We start from the raw sequence: 15,188 nt of genomic DNA on the forward strand, positions 1-15,188 counted from the left end.
ACAAATAATTGCTATTGCGACATCTAGAGGACACATTCAGAACAGCTGTTTCTTTTATTCAAAAATTTCAGGTTCATTTTTATACTTAGCAAACTCATCTGTTTGCGGGCCTGATCCGGCCCTCGGGCCATACGTTTGACACCCCTGATTTAAGCGACTTAACTGGCAAGTTCAATTCAAACAACTTTTGAAAGACTCCCATTTTTGCAGAAGGTCCTTAAAGACGGCAAAAAGATAATGTCTACCATAGAGGGAGTTAGTATACAATACATACAAAATAAGAATAATGGGGGCCTGAAATAATTTGGTTGAATATCTCTGATTTTGGGTGTTAAATGTACTCCTGTTACACACATTGCAGGACTTTTTCAGTCTGGATGGAGGCGTGTCTCTCTCAATGCTGTCCCCAATCCCTCCCACACGCTGTTGGCTTGAAACTTTGCTGATGGTTGGAGAAGCTGTTTTTTTTTTTGTTTTTTTTGAGTCAATGAGAAGGCCATGGAAGTTGTGCCACCCTCCACCTGACAGAACACATTTCACCCTAAACATTTAAGCCCAGTCCAACTCTCCCTCAAGGGTGACTTGTCAATAAGGTAGGTGACCCCCTAAGTGTGTGTGTGTGTGCGTGTGTGTGTGCATTTCAAGCTGATTCAAGACATTCATATCTTTAATTTCTCCTAATATTGGAGCATTTGTTGACTTTTAGCTCGAGGTTGTATACCGGTTTCAATTTAATTTGAGTTTTTGGATAAAATTGACCATTTCGTCTTGTTTTATATTTGTTTGTAAAGGTTGATGGTGACTGTTGAGGATATTTTGTCGTTTTAAAACGTGTTTAGTCTTTGTTAATATATTTCGTTGCAGGGACTAAAATAAGGTCTGCACTTTATTGTGAAAATACAACATTCAAACGTTCAGTTGTTTTTGGAATACATTAAAAAGTATATATTTTGGGGATTTTGTGCATTTAAACAATGCAAATGATGTATAGTATTAGAATAATAGCATTATTAAATAATAAAAGGCATAATGAATGATGATATAATAGATAATATCAAGTATAATAAATACTAATACAATTCGAAAATAAAATACATAATTGATAATAAAAATAATACTTTTTAAATATTATGATTTTCACTGTAATAATAAGAATATTCATAATATTTTGCATGGCTTTTATGTTTTTTTTTTGTTTGTTTTAAATAGAATAAAGGTTGAGAATTGTTTGAAAATTAACCTATTTCCTGTATGATGGTGGGGAAAGCGCACGTATTTTTTCCCAGTCATTAAAGAAAAAAACAACAAAATAAAATAATACCAGTGAAAATGATATCATCCTTATAATAAAACAATTAACAGTGGTCAGGGTCAAAGATGGTATGAAAAGCACATTTTAAAACAAAAGTTCAAGATGCACAATTGCTGTATGGTAAAAATGACAAAGAAGAAAAACAACAAATTGATAAAAGACAAAATAAATAAATTAATTAATTAATTAGAACAATCCAAAAGTTTAGATATCAAACAATTAAATAACTGATAAAAGCAGATAAAACTGAATGAAATATATAAACAAGTACTAAAAAGTGCTGTCAAATGATCATTTTTTATAATCAGATTAATTTCACTTTTTAATTTAGATTAACTGCGATTAATCCCAGGTGATGATTTTCTTGCAAAATGTAAATTGACCTAATAAGACCCCAATATTTGGACACAAATGCTATTGTATTATCAGAAGGTCATTCAGGAAACAATTTTAATACATGTTATATTTAGTATTTAATACTAATATATTAATCCATTTTTTTGTATCATATTCTAATATTACTTGAACGTTTATTTTCTCTAAACCCGCTAACAATTGTATCTAAAATCTAGTCGAAGTGTTCTTTGCATTGAAATTGAACCTGAAATGATCACTGGCCGTAAAAAAAACATCTCCTTTCAGGTAAAAATCTGCAGTTAAGGTAAAGGAACATGTTTGGTCAAAATAAATTGCATGATTAATCTGCTTATTTACATGATTAATGCAATACTTATTTCTGTGATTAATTACATGTGTTAACTTGTTATTTTTAACAGCTTTAATATTGTATTTTCATTTTGGATGATTGAATGTTTGATTAAAACTTTTATTAGTAGATTGCACAGTATAGTACATATTCCGTACAATTGACCACTAAATGGTAACTCCCGAATAGGTTTTTCAATTTGTTTAAGTCTAGGTCCACGCTAATCAATTCATGGTATGATGACTGTCCAGCATGCTTATTTTAGCAACTTTTTAAAGAAAGCTATTCGTTTGAGACCATTGCTGGTTAGTTGTTCAGAAAGACGACTTGCATTTGTACTTTTGCTCTATTATCAGATTTACAGATTTCAAAGAAAATAGCCTGTTTATGCAAAACACAAATGTCCACTGCAGAAGACGGTGGTTCTCAGGAGATATGTTGGCCTACACAATGTTTCCAAGTGCCAAAGAGCCTATCAAAGTATTGGTTTCAACCATCAGTTTAAGTAAATCTGTGTGCAAGTATACTTTAATTTACCAAGTGCTAAAAGACAAAACAATCCTGTCTTTACTTGGTTGTTGTTGCACTGGACCGATCACCAGTCAACCACAGGATGGACACTCAACCTATGGACAGATTATTACTTTTCCTTTTCACTTAACCACACCTTCTCTGGACTGCGTCAAATACTTTATTTGATTTAATACACATTTTGATTTTAATCCTCAAAACACACCACCGGTTTCCCTCAAGTGATGAGTGAGACATGTTCCACTAGGTGTAACATGGAGGATTGTTCAGAGCCATCACACTGGGTGTCTTCATCACTGCTGGGCTCGGATCCTCTGGCGGCCTTCTCCTCTGAGTCTGGTCTGCTGCCTCCAGGAGAAAACGGCGACACCTTCTTCTCCTGTCAGGACACAGATTACACCAGCCTGTCCTCCTTCTTGTCCAGTCCCAGTCAGAGCCGAGCACAGTCCACCTCCAGACACAGCTCGGGTCAGTGCTCACCGCTTACCTATCAAAGCATTCAATCGATCGCAACTGGACTGTTCAGTTTGTCATAGGAGACTGATTGATCAGATGGAATCCTCATTTGGACTTTAGGTCAAACCAGTTACTTTTTCGGACTATTGGTCTTGTCCAAAGGAGGACTAGATCTGACCAATCTAAGTCTAAGAGCATAAACTGATGAAACCTGCTAGGTAGTAGTAGCATAGTTCTAAATAATTCTGAATCTATCAGCATGAACTGATGAAGCCTGCTCTGATGAGAGGCGAAACGTCTAAACAGTCCAGTTGGGATCGATTGAACGCCCTGAAATTGCAACAACCTGGATGAATGAAAACATCCTCACCCTTTGCACCCTCAGGGCATTCAGTTGATCACGAGACTGTTCAGTTTGTCTTAGAAGATGTTTCACCTCTCCTCCAAGCAGGCTTCATCAGTTCATGCTCATTGACTTAGATTTGGGCACATCGAATCCTTGTTTGAACTTTTGGTCAGATCTAGTCCTTGTTCGGATGTTGGGTCAGATCTAGTCCGAGTGACGACTTAAAGTCTATAACCATGCATTGATGAAGCCTTAGACGAAACAATTTCTGAGACAAACTGAACAGTCCAGTTGTGATCGGTTAAATACCGTGGAAAAAAAACAACATGACCTGTATGAATGAACACATCCAAAGACATCCTTGGAATCATTCTAGGGTTTGATCAAGGATTTACATGACTTCTGTTCTATCTAAAGTCCGCCAGGTGTTTTCCTCACCGAGTCTCTTCAGTAACTTCCAGTTACTGGATGGGTCGACCGGTCACTCCTTGGGCTTACCCTACGACTCCACAGCCAGCACCTGGAGCAGCAGTCCTCTGACTAAAACCACACTTCCGACCTCTTTGTACACGGGGGTCTCTTCCTGTGTCAACCCCACCAGGGATGGATACTCGTCTCCAAGCAGGGAGAACAGGGATAGCCCCCAGCCTCAGGAGGGTCTCAAGGCAGAGCGTTTGAGCCCGTTGGAAGGGTCGACGTCCTGCGGCAGTTTTCTCAACCTGACCCCCGCCGCCGGGAGTCTGTACACGCCGTCTCCCCTCTCCCATCCGCACATGTTGAGCCCTTACAGCTCGTACATGACGGCCTCGCAGGAGTACGGCGTGGCCAGCTACTACAGCAACCCCGGGGCCTGGATGAGCCCGCAGTACTCCCCGAAACTTTGCAACAAGATGAGAATATCCACGCCGGGTAAGAACCCTGATGATGTGTAAGAGTTTAAAAACCATCTAATACAGGGGTGTCAAACGTACGGCCCACGAACAGGTTTTATCCAACCCGCGGGATGAGCTTGTTAAGTATAAAAATAAGCAAACATTTTGGAATAAAAGAAACCGCTGTTCTAAATGTGTCCACTAGATGTCGTAATAGTAAGAAGATTATTCTACATATGTAAAAAAAAATATAAACCACACAATGTTATTGCACCAGTCGAGGAAAATGATTAAACTACATAAACAACATCCTTTAATTTGATTAGCATATTTTTTTATCTTGATAGATTGAAAATGAACACCAATGAGTTGACTGATGAACATTATCACATCATTTATTCAGAAAGTATAATTAACAACAAAATAAAGATGGAATACTATTAACCGCAAAATGTAAGTGTAAAAAAATCCCCCGCAACATTAAGATTTTAAAAATTTTAGAATGTACTTGTTCTGTTTTTAAAGAAAGAAAACAAATTTCCTTCCATCCATCAATTTCTACCGCTTATTCCCTTTGGTGCCTATTTAAGCTACAATCGGGTGGAAGGCGGGGTAGAAAACAAATTTGAAGTTGACTTTATTTTTAAGTTATCGTGCCCTGATTTTACCAGTCCGGCCCACTTGGGAGTTGATTTTTCTCCATGTTTCGCCCCTCCCCCATCTAAAAATCAGTTTGACACCCCTGGTCAAATCTTTCATGATGTCACCCAATTCAAGAATGCAAGAGTGTGTCTACATGCACACACTGTATTCTTTAAAACAGTGGTCCCCAACCACCAGGCCGCATAAGAATTTTGTATTCATTTTTATAAAAAAAAAAAAATAAATAAATAAAAAAATGTTTTTATTTATTTTTATTTTTTTTATTAAATCAACATAAAAAACACAATATACACCTACAATTAGTGCACCAACCACAAAAACCTCCCTTTTTCATGACAAAAACGTCCCTTTTTCATGACAAGGAAAAAAAAAAAAAAAGAAAAAAAAAAGGACCCTCCACCCCTGGGCCGGGGGACAAATTATTAAGCGTTGACCGGTCCGCGGATACAAAAAGGTTGGGGACCACTGCTTTAAAACACAAACTTCAAAAAACATTCGCAAGCAATTGGAATAATCTCATTTAAGTGTCAATTATTCACATTATTGTTGGAAATGGTGCCAAACAAATAACAATAAAGCAAAGCCAACATTTTTGAGACCCCAAAGTTAAAACGCTTGCTTTCATGTTACATTTTTACAAATGACACATTTTTTCGAAACGTAAATAATCGTACAAAATATTAGTGTGACCATACTTGAGGCCATAGGATAAGATAGGACCGACTTTACTTATCCCTCAATGGGGAAATGTTGTGATTTGGGTGCGGGGTAACAAAGTAAAAAGTAACAAAATACAAAGAAAAACTAAAAACTAAACTTGGGTAACAAATAGTACATGTATTTATTGATGATAAAACCAAAAATTTGTCAGGGGATTACTTCTAATGGTCAAAACTTGCGATTTGAAATCCATCCCGTTCTTACACACCTCGGATTCAAGTCGTTAAACTATTGATCAAATATTTTGTTTTGTTCGTACACCAGAAATGCAAAACGACAAACCCAAACAGATGCCACAGTTCCTTCAAAGCAGTGAGCATTCGCAATAACAACCTAATATTTCAGTCACGTGCATTTTTCCAATGTTTATGTTCACATACCACAATTGTAATCAGAATAATAATGGTATACACCATGGGTCTGAATTCGGGGTTTTGATATGTGTAGAGTAGGGATAAAAATGCTTCAAATTTACATATTTAAAAAAAGTATTCAGTTCAATAGAGGAAAATTGTGTTGTTATTTTAATCTATTCTATTCTTATTTTCTGTCACATCCACTTCTTGGGACCTAAAGGCGTCCCTCTTCCACAAAAAATAAATACAAAATAAAATATTCACAATCAGTTTTTTTGTTTGTTTTTGAGGCGCAACATAGACATTCTTAGAAAAAGTTGAACATGACAGGCTACTAAAAGGCTAACTAAAATCCCAGAAGTTGTTCACCTATTGTTAGGATCGGTAATGTCAAGTCCATGGAGAACAAGAAGATAGCAAAAGCGAAGTAACCTCCCAAACAGTAAAAACGGAGTCAGGAACTGAGTCAGTTCCTTCAAGGCAACCTAATATTCCAGTCAGGTGCATTTTTCCAATTCTCATGTTTACATAGCCCAATTATAATCAGACTAACACTGGCATGAACCATGGGGTTGAATCCGTTTTATGATATCCGGAGAGTTACCTTCGTAGGAATAAATAACTTTTGAAATTCGATCTCAATTCTGTCCACTGCTGCTGGAATTTTAATTTTCCTAAGGGAACTCTCCTGAAGGAATTAATAAAGTACTATCTATCTATCTATCTATCTATCTATCTATCTATCTATCTATCTATCTATCTATCTATCTATCTATCTATTCATCAATGCCTCAAATTTCCATTTAAAAAAAAATATTCCATTCAATGGAGGAAGATTGTGTTATTATTCTATTCTATTCTATTATTTTTTTCTGTCATAGTCCCCTGGAGGACAGAAATGTTCCGCAACACCCGTGGATTGAATTGCCAACTTGGTAGTATTTATCTATAAAAGGCACTGTGTGAGTTACATTCACCCGTTGATTGGATTGAGCACGGCTGCCACCTCGCTGCAGGCTTGCCTATCGTTCTAACATAAATACTAGATCAGTGTAACTTAACCATAGGGCCCATTGTTGGGCCTCGAGCCCCACCTACAGGGCCGCCGAAAATATCTTTCTCAACCGTGGTCTGTTTGGGCCGCATCGTTACTCAGTTGTAATACACTTTTTCCACCATGTGTTGGCAGTAATGACAATATCAAACAAACAGAAGAAGTCTTGAGCTAAAGCCAGGGATGTTTTTCAAGCGCAAAAATTATGACTAAAGTGGTGAAGCTATATCTTCATTTGCGCTTTAGTTTATTGGCAGTTAGTTAAGAACCACATTCATTAGTCATTTAGTATTTTTTAATTCAACACAACATAAATGCATTCAAATATATTTTTGTCATTTATTTTTGAGTTACTTCCTTTGCAGTAAAATGGTTAGTACGTATTTTTCTATTCAGCCTGACCTAAGCCTAAGATTTATGTGTTAAATCAACAATATTTGTGATTAACACATGGTTTTATATAATTTGACGAAGTTGTAAACTATAAATAGGTTAAATATAGTTATTAAAAATGATTAAAATCAAGCGTAAGATTACTAACTCAGTGGTAAGATTTGAGTTGGCCTCGAGGCCCTACCTTTGGGACGGTATAGCTCGGTTGGTAGAGCGGCCGTGTCGTGTCAGCAACTTGAGGGTTGCAGGTTCGATCCCTGCTTCTGCCATCCTAGTCACTGCCGTTGTGTCCTTGGGCAAGACACTTTACCCATCTGCTCCCAGTGGCACCCACACTGGTTTAAAAATGTAACTTAGATATTGGGTTACACAATGTAAAGCGCTGAGTAACTTTGAGAAAAGCGCTATATAAATATACTTCACTTCCCTTTCCACTATAGCGGGGCTCGGGACCAACCCAAATATTAACACTGAGTTAATAATCTTACGCTTGATTATAATAGTTTTAATTGATTGATTGATTGAAACTTTTATTATTAGATTGCACAGTACAGTACAACTTCTGTACAATTGTCCACTAAATGGTAACACCCGAATAAGTTTTCAACTTGTTTAAGTCGGGGTCCACGTTAATCAATTCATGGTAGATAAATATATTTAGCCTACTAATAGTTTACAATTTTGTCAAAATTATATAAAACTATGAGTTAATCACAGAGATGATTGATATAACACATTAATCTTAGGTTAGGTCAGGCTGATTAAAAAAATATGTACTAACCATTTTACTGCAAAGAAAATAACTCAAAAAGGAATGACAAACATTTGTTTTCACACAATTATGTTGTGCTAGATTAAAATAAACTAAATGAGTAATGAATGTGGTTCTTACAAAAACTGTTAATAAATTAAAGCGCAAATGAAAATATAGCTTCACTACATTAGTCATAATTTTTGCGCCGGACAAACATCTCTGGCTTTAGCTCCAGATTTCTTCTTTTTGTTTGATATTGTCATTACTGCCACAAGTGGTGGAAAAAGTGTATTACAACTGAGTAACGCTGCAGCCCAAACAGACCACAGCTGAGAAAGATATATTTTGGCGGCCCTGTAGGTGGCACTCGAGGCCCAACAATGGGCCCTATGTGTAAGAAACACTGATCTAGTATTTATGTTAGAACGATAGACAATCCCGCAGCTAGGTGGCAGTCGTGCTCAGTCTAATCAACAGGTGAATGGAACAAAAAGGTTACGAACCACTGTGTTTGCGTCTATTTGACAAACACTGGTGTAATGGGTGGCAGAATGGTGAACCACATTCTCTGATGCCTCAAGAGTCGCACTGCACGATGAGCCGACAACTTGCACATTTCACTAATTGGCTAGCACACTTGACTCTCAAACAGGGCAACTGGGGTTCAAGGTGATTGATTAGATGATTGAGGCATTTTTGCTGTGACAGGACCACAAGTCCGACAATAAACATCCAACATTCTGCCTAGAAAAACATGAAAATGTTGTGTTTTTAGTATAAAGCCAGCATTATGTTCATTGTTAAGGTTTCGCAGTGCAGTTCTACACCACAATAAATAGTATAGTTTTTTTTAGGGTTGTAGGGTATACCAGTGTTAGTATAGTACCGCGATACTAATGAAACATATTAGGTACTATAATGCCTCTAAAAAGTACTGGTCCCCCATCCTCCCGCGCCCCCGTCATCATCATTGCTGGTTTACGTGCAGAGGAGCATGTTTGGCAGCGCACAATCCCAGAGTACTTACAAGCAGACAATGTGAGTAGACAGCATTTTGGCTTACAAACTAAAGATAAAGGAGAAGCTCTAACAGTGAAATGCCCACCGGAAGAGGTGCTTCAAGACATGGCTAGCGAGCTAACGGCTAACATCCAGCCCCAGTCGGCAGTGTTTTAGCTTCTTCTAAATCACTAATCCTCGACTCCATGGCGACAAATAAAGTACGTTTCTTACAAGAGTCATCCCTGCAGGACGAGGAATAGCTAAACATGCATCACTAGCATCAAAATGTAAGCAAACGCCATTGGTGGATCCACACCTAACAGCCACTGTAATGATACCAAGTACAGGCGCGTATAAAGTCAATACTACGATGATTATGTCGATATTTTTTGGCATCACAACATCTTCTTTCGTTTTTTAAAAATGTATTATGTTTATAAACTCAGGATATATACAGTGGGCCAAAAAAGTATTTAGTCAGCCACCGATTGTGCAAGTTCTCCCACTTTAAATGATGACAGAGGTCTGTAATTTTCATCATAGGTACACTTCCACTGTGAGAGACAGAATGTGAAAAAAAAATCCAGGAATTCACATTGTAGGAATTTTAAAGAATTTATTTGTAAATTATGGTGGAAAATAAGTATTTGGTCAACCATTCACTGCTCTCACTGATGGAAGGAGGTTTTGGCTCAAAATCTCACGATACATGGCCCCATTCATTCTTTCCTTAACACGGATCAATCGTCCTGTCCCCTTAGCAGAAAAACAGCCCCTAAGCATGATGTTTCCACCCCCATGCTTCACAGTAGGTGTGGTGTTCTTGGGATGCAACTCAGTATTCTTCTTCCTCCAAACACGACGAGTTGAGTTTATTCCAAAAAGTCCTATTTTGGTTTCATCTGACCACATAACATTCTCCCAATCCTCTGCTGTATCATCCATGTATCCATTTTGGTATGAACTCAACTCGTCGTGTTTGGAGGAAGAAGAATACTGAGTTGCATCCCAAGAACACCACACCTACTGTGAAGCATGTGGGTGGAAACATCATGCTTTGGGGCTGTTTTTCTGCTAAGGGGACAGGACGATTGATCCGTGTTAAGGAAAGAATGAATGGGGCCATGTATCGTAAGATTTTGAGCCAAAACCTCCTTCCATCAGTGAGAGCTTTGAATGGTTGACCAAATACTTATTTTCCACCATAATTTACAAATAAATCCTTTAAAATTCTTGCTATGTGAATTCCTGGATTTTTTTTTCACATTCCGTCTCTCACAGTTGAAGTGTACCTATGATGAAAATTACAGACCTATGTCATCATTTTAAGTGGGAGAACTTGCACAATCGGTGGCTGACTAAATACTTATTAGCCCCACTGTATGTCCCTGGATGATTTGGTGTCAAATTGATACCCACATTTGTGGTCTCATCCAAAACTAATGTAAAGCATCCAAACAACAGAAGAATAAGTGATTATTACATTTGACCAGAATTGTAGATACAACATGTAAAAAGAGAAAGTAAGCAGATATTAACAGTAAATGAACAAATAGATGAATAAATAATTTTCTACCACTTGTCCTTAATCATTTTGACGGACTAATAGAATGGAAAATGACACAATATATTTGTGCATATGTCAGCAGACTAAACTAGGAGCCTTTGTCTGCTTAGTTACGGATAAAAGATAAGTTATCTTGTATGTTCACTATTTTATTTAAGGACAAACTTGCAAAAAGAAACATATGTTTAATGCACCCTAAGATTTTTCAGTTAAAATAAAGCCAATGATTACATTTTCTGTGGTCTCCTTTATTTAGAAAAGCATCGAAAAGTACCCCGATACTAATGAATCAGTTTTTTTGTTTGTTTTTGAGGCGCCCTATGGTATACCCTAAGATTTTTCAGTTAAAATAAAGCCAATAATTACATTTTCTGTGATCTCCTTTATTTAGAAAAGCATCGAAAAGTACCCCGATACTAATAAAAGATAAGTTATCTTGTATGTTCACTATTTTATTTAAGGACAAACTTGCAATAAGAAACATATGTTTAATGCACCCTAAGATTTTTCAGTTAAAATAAAGCCAATGATTACATTTTCTGTGGTCTCCTTTATTTAGAAAAGCATCGAAAAGTACCCCGATACTAATCAATCAGTTTTTTTGTTTGTTTTTGAGGCGCCCTATGGTATACCCTCAGATTTTTCATTTAAAATAAAGCCAATAATTACATTTTCTGTGGTCTCCTTTATTTAGAAAAGCATCGAAAAGTACCCCGATACTAATAAAAGATAAGTTATCTTGTATGTTCACTATTTTATTTAAGGACAAACTTGCAAAAAGAAACATATGTTTAATGCACCCTAAGATTTTTCAGTTAAAATAAAGCCAATGATTACATTTTCTGTGGTCTCCCTTATTTAGAAAAGCATCGAAAAGTACCTCGATACTAATGAATCAGTTTTTTTGTTTGTTTTTGAGGCGCCCTATGGTATACCCTAAGATTTTTCAGTTAAAATAAAGCCAATAATTACATTTTCTGTGGTCTCCTTTATTTAGAAAAGCATCGAAAAGTACCCCGATACTAATAAAAGATAAGTTATCTTGTATGTTCACTATTTTATTTAAGGACAAACTTGCAAAAAGAAACATATGTTTAATGCGCCCTAAGATTTTTCAGTTAAAATAAAGCCAATGATTACATTTTCTGTGGTCTCCTTTATTTAGAAAAGCATCGAAAAGTACCCCGATACTAATGAATCAGTTTTTTTGTTTGTTTTTGAGGCGCCCTATGGTATACCCTAAGATTTTTCAGTTAAAATAAAGCCAATAATTACATTTTCTGTGGTCTCCTTTATTTAGAAAAGCATCGAAAAGTACCTCGATACTAATAAAAGATAAGTTATCTTGTATGTTCACTATTTTATTTAAGGACAAACTTGCAAAAAGAAACATATGTTTAATGCGCCCTAAGATTTTTCAGTTAAAATAAAGCCAATGATTACATTTTCTGTGGTCTCCCTTATTTAGAAAAGCATCGAAAAGTACCCCAATACTAATAAAAGATAAGTTATCTTGTATGTTCACTATTTTGTTTAAGGACAAACTTGCAATAAGAAACATATGTTTAATGCGCCCTAAGATTTTTCAGTTAAAATAAAGCCAATGATTACATTTTCTGTGGTCTCCTTTATTTAGAAAAGCATCGAAAAGTACCCCGATACTAATGAATCAGTTTTTTTGTTTGTTTTTGAGGCGCCCTATGATATACCCTCAGATTTTTCATTTAAAATAAAGCCAATAATTACATTTTCTGTGGTCTCCTTTATTTAGAAAAGCATCGAAAAGTACCCCGATACTAATGAATCAGTTTTATTGTTTGTTTTTGAGGCGCCCTATGGTATACCCTAAGATTTTTCAGTTAAAATAGAGCCAATAATTACATTTTCTGTGGTCTCCTTTATTTAGAAAAGCATCGAAAAGTACCCCGATACTAATAAAAGATAAGTTATCTTGTATGTTCACTATTTTATTTAAGGACAAACTTGCAATAAGAAACATATGTTTAATGCGCCCTAAGATTTTTCAGTTAAAATAAAGCCAATGATTACATTTTCTGTGGTCTCCTTTATTTAGAAAAGCATCGAAAAGTACCCCGATACTAATGAATCAGTTTTTTTGTTTGTTTTTGAGGCGCCCTATGGTATACCCTAAGATTTTTCAGTTAAAATAAAGCCAATAATTACATTTTCTGTGATCTCCTTTATTTAGAAAAGCATCGAAAAGTACCCCGATACTAATGAATCAGTTTTTTTGGGTATTGGCACAACACTAGTTGGATTATTATCATATTTTCACTGGTTCTGAAATAAAGTATTAAAAATTAATAGCACTTTTTTTTTTAACACAGAGGCCCGAGAGTGTGTAAACTGCGGAGCCACAGCGACCCCCCTCTGGCGCCGTGACGGAACAGGCCACTATCTCTGTAACGCCTGTGGACTGTACCATAAGATGAACGGCCAGAACCGACCTCTGATACGACCCAAGAAGAGGCTGGTAGGACAACCTGGGAGGGACGCTTTATAAAAAGCAGGGGGGGGGAGAAAGAAAAGAAAGAAAAAATGTATTTGTGTTTCAGATCGTGAGCAAGCGGGCTGGCACGCAATGCGCCAACTGTCACACGAGCACGACAACGCTGTGGAGACGCAACGCCAGCGGCGAGCCCGTGTGTAACGCTTGCGGACTGTACTTTAAACTACACAACGTGAGTACCAATCGCCCGTATGTTAAATTCCGACATCGCAAATTAAACACAGAAAAAAACCCTTTCACAGATCAACCGTCCTCTCACTATGAAGAAAGATGGCATCCAAACACGCAATAGGAAAGTGTCCAATAAGAACAAGAAGAGTAAGAAAGCAGCGATGTTGGAGACGTTCGGAGAGATCCCCCAGCCGTCCTCCATGGAGGACAACGGCGGGCCCTTTGGCCTGAACCCCGCTGCTCTTCTGTCCTACAGCCACGCCTCGCACCTCATGCCGACCCAGTCGCACCTGCACACCGCCGCTCCTTTACCGTACACACACCACCGCAACATGGGCATGGTGCCAACTTTAGTGTAAACGAGACCCAGTTGTTATGTAAATACTCAAGCAAACTTGATTTAACTGTCTTTTTCTATTATTCACGGCGTGAAGCTATTCGTATTTGTGGTCAAGGCCTGTTTGTTCAGCGTGTCGGCACATGTAAATAACAAGCAAATGAATAAAATGTGTGAATTGAAATGAGGAGGGCTGCGGAATCATTTGAATGATTAGTTGCGTAAACTGTCTTGAATGTTTGTTTGGGTTTGATAAACTTCATTGCACCATAGTGGTTTATGCAAATCCACCAAAAGCACATTCAATCAAGCTAAATTACATCTAAATTACAGTGGGGCAAAAAAGTATTTAGCCAGCCTCCAATTGTGCAAGTTCTCCCACTTAAAATGATGACAGAGGTCTGTAATTTTCATCATAGGTACACTTCAACTGGGAGAGACAGAATGTAAAAAAAAAATCCAGGAATTCACATTGTAGGAATTTTAAAGCATTTATTTGTGAATTATGGTGGAAAATAAGTATTTGGTCACTTCAAACAAGGAAGATCTCTGGCTCTCACATACCTGTATTTAAGAAGCTCTTCTGTCCTCCACTCGTTACCTGTATTAATGGCACTTGTTTAAACTCATTATCTGTATAAAAGACACCTGTCCACAGCCTCAAACAGTCAGTCTCCAAACTCCACTATGGCCAAGACCAAAGAGCTGTCGAAGGACACCAGGAAAAGAATTGTAGACCTGCACCAGACTGGGAAGAGTGAATCTACAAAAGGCAAGCAGCTTGGTGTGAAAAAATCAACTGTGGGTGCAATTATCAGAAAATGGAAGACATATAAGACCACTGATAATCTCCCTCGATCTGGGGCTCCATGCAAGATCTCATCCCGTGGGGTCAAAATGATCATGAGAATGGTAAGCAAAAAACCCAGAACCACACGGGGGGACCTGGTGAATGACCTGCAGAGAGCTGGGACCAAAGTAACAAAGGTTACCATCAGTAACACACTACGCCGACAGGGAATCAAATCCTGCAGTGCCAGACGTGTCCCCCTGCTTAAGCCAGTGCATGTGCAGGCCCGTCTGAAGTTTGCCAGAGAGCACATGGGAGAATGTCATGTGGTCAGATGAAACCAAAACAGAACTTTTTGGTATAAACCCAACTCGTCGTGTTTGGACGAAGAAGAATACTGAGTTGCATCCCAAGAACACCATACCTACTGTGAAGCATGGGGGTGGAAACATCATGCTTTGGGACTGTTTTTCTGCCAGGGGGACAGGACGATTGATCCGTGTTAAGGAAAGAATGAATGGGGGCATGTATCGTGAGATTTTGAGCCAAAACCTCCTTCCATCAGTGAGAGCTTTGAATGGTTGACCAAATACTTATTTTCCACCATAATTTACAATTAAATTCTTTA

At 37.5% G+C, this 15,188-nt stretch overlaps 1 protein-coding gene across 1 annotated transcript; it reads left to right on the top strand.

Annotated features, from left to right (window-relative positions):
* The first annotated feature begins 433 nt into the window (after nucleotides 1-433).
* gata1a (GATA binding protein 1a) lies at nucleotides 434-13,954 on the top strand. Its single transcript, XM_061874844.1, has 6 exons — nucleotides 434-593; nucleotides 2,797-3,017; nucleotides 3,769-4,260; nucleotides 13,081-13,226; nucleotides 13,309-13,434; nucleotides 13,505-13,954. The coding sequence occupies exons 2-6, from the start codon at nucleotides 2,804-2,806 to the stop codon at nucleotides 13,790-13,792; spliced, it is 1,266 nt and encodes a 421-aa protein (XP_061730828.1). The 5' UTR covers nucleotides 434-593; nucleotides 2,797-2,803; the 3' UTR covers nucleotides 13,793-13,954.
* Nucleotides 13,955-15,188: the final 1,234 nt, after the last annotated feature.

This window comes from Nerophis ophidion, linkage group LG16, assembly GCF_033978795.1.
Source record: "Nerophis ophidion isolate RoL-2023_Sa linkage group LG16, RoL_Noph_v1.0, whole genome shotgun sequence".
Classification (NCBI taxonomy): domain Eukaryota; kingdom Metazoa; phylum Chordata; class Actinopteri; order Syngnathiformes; family Syngnathidae; genus Nerophis; species Nerophis ophidion.

Bases quoted from the DNA above. Each gene is read 5' to 3' on its own strand.
- gata1a (XM_061874844.1), top strand. From the start codon at position 2,804: ATGGAGGATTGTTCAGAGCCATCACACTGGGTGTCTTCATCACTGCTG. The intron at 4,261-13,080 runs GTAAGAACCCTG...TTTTTAACACAG, and splicing joins GATGAGAATATCCACGCCGG to AGGCCCGAGAGTGTGTAAAC. The intron at 13,435-13,504 runs GTGAGTACCAAT...ACCCTTTCACAG, and splicing joins TGTACTTTAAACTACACAAC to ATCAACCGTCCTCTCACTAT.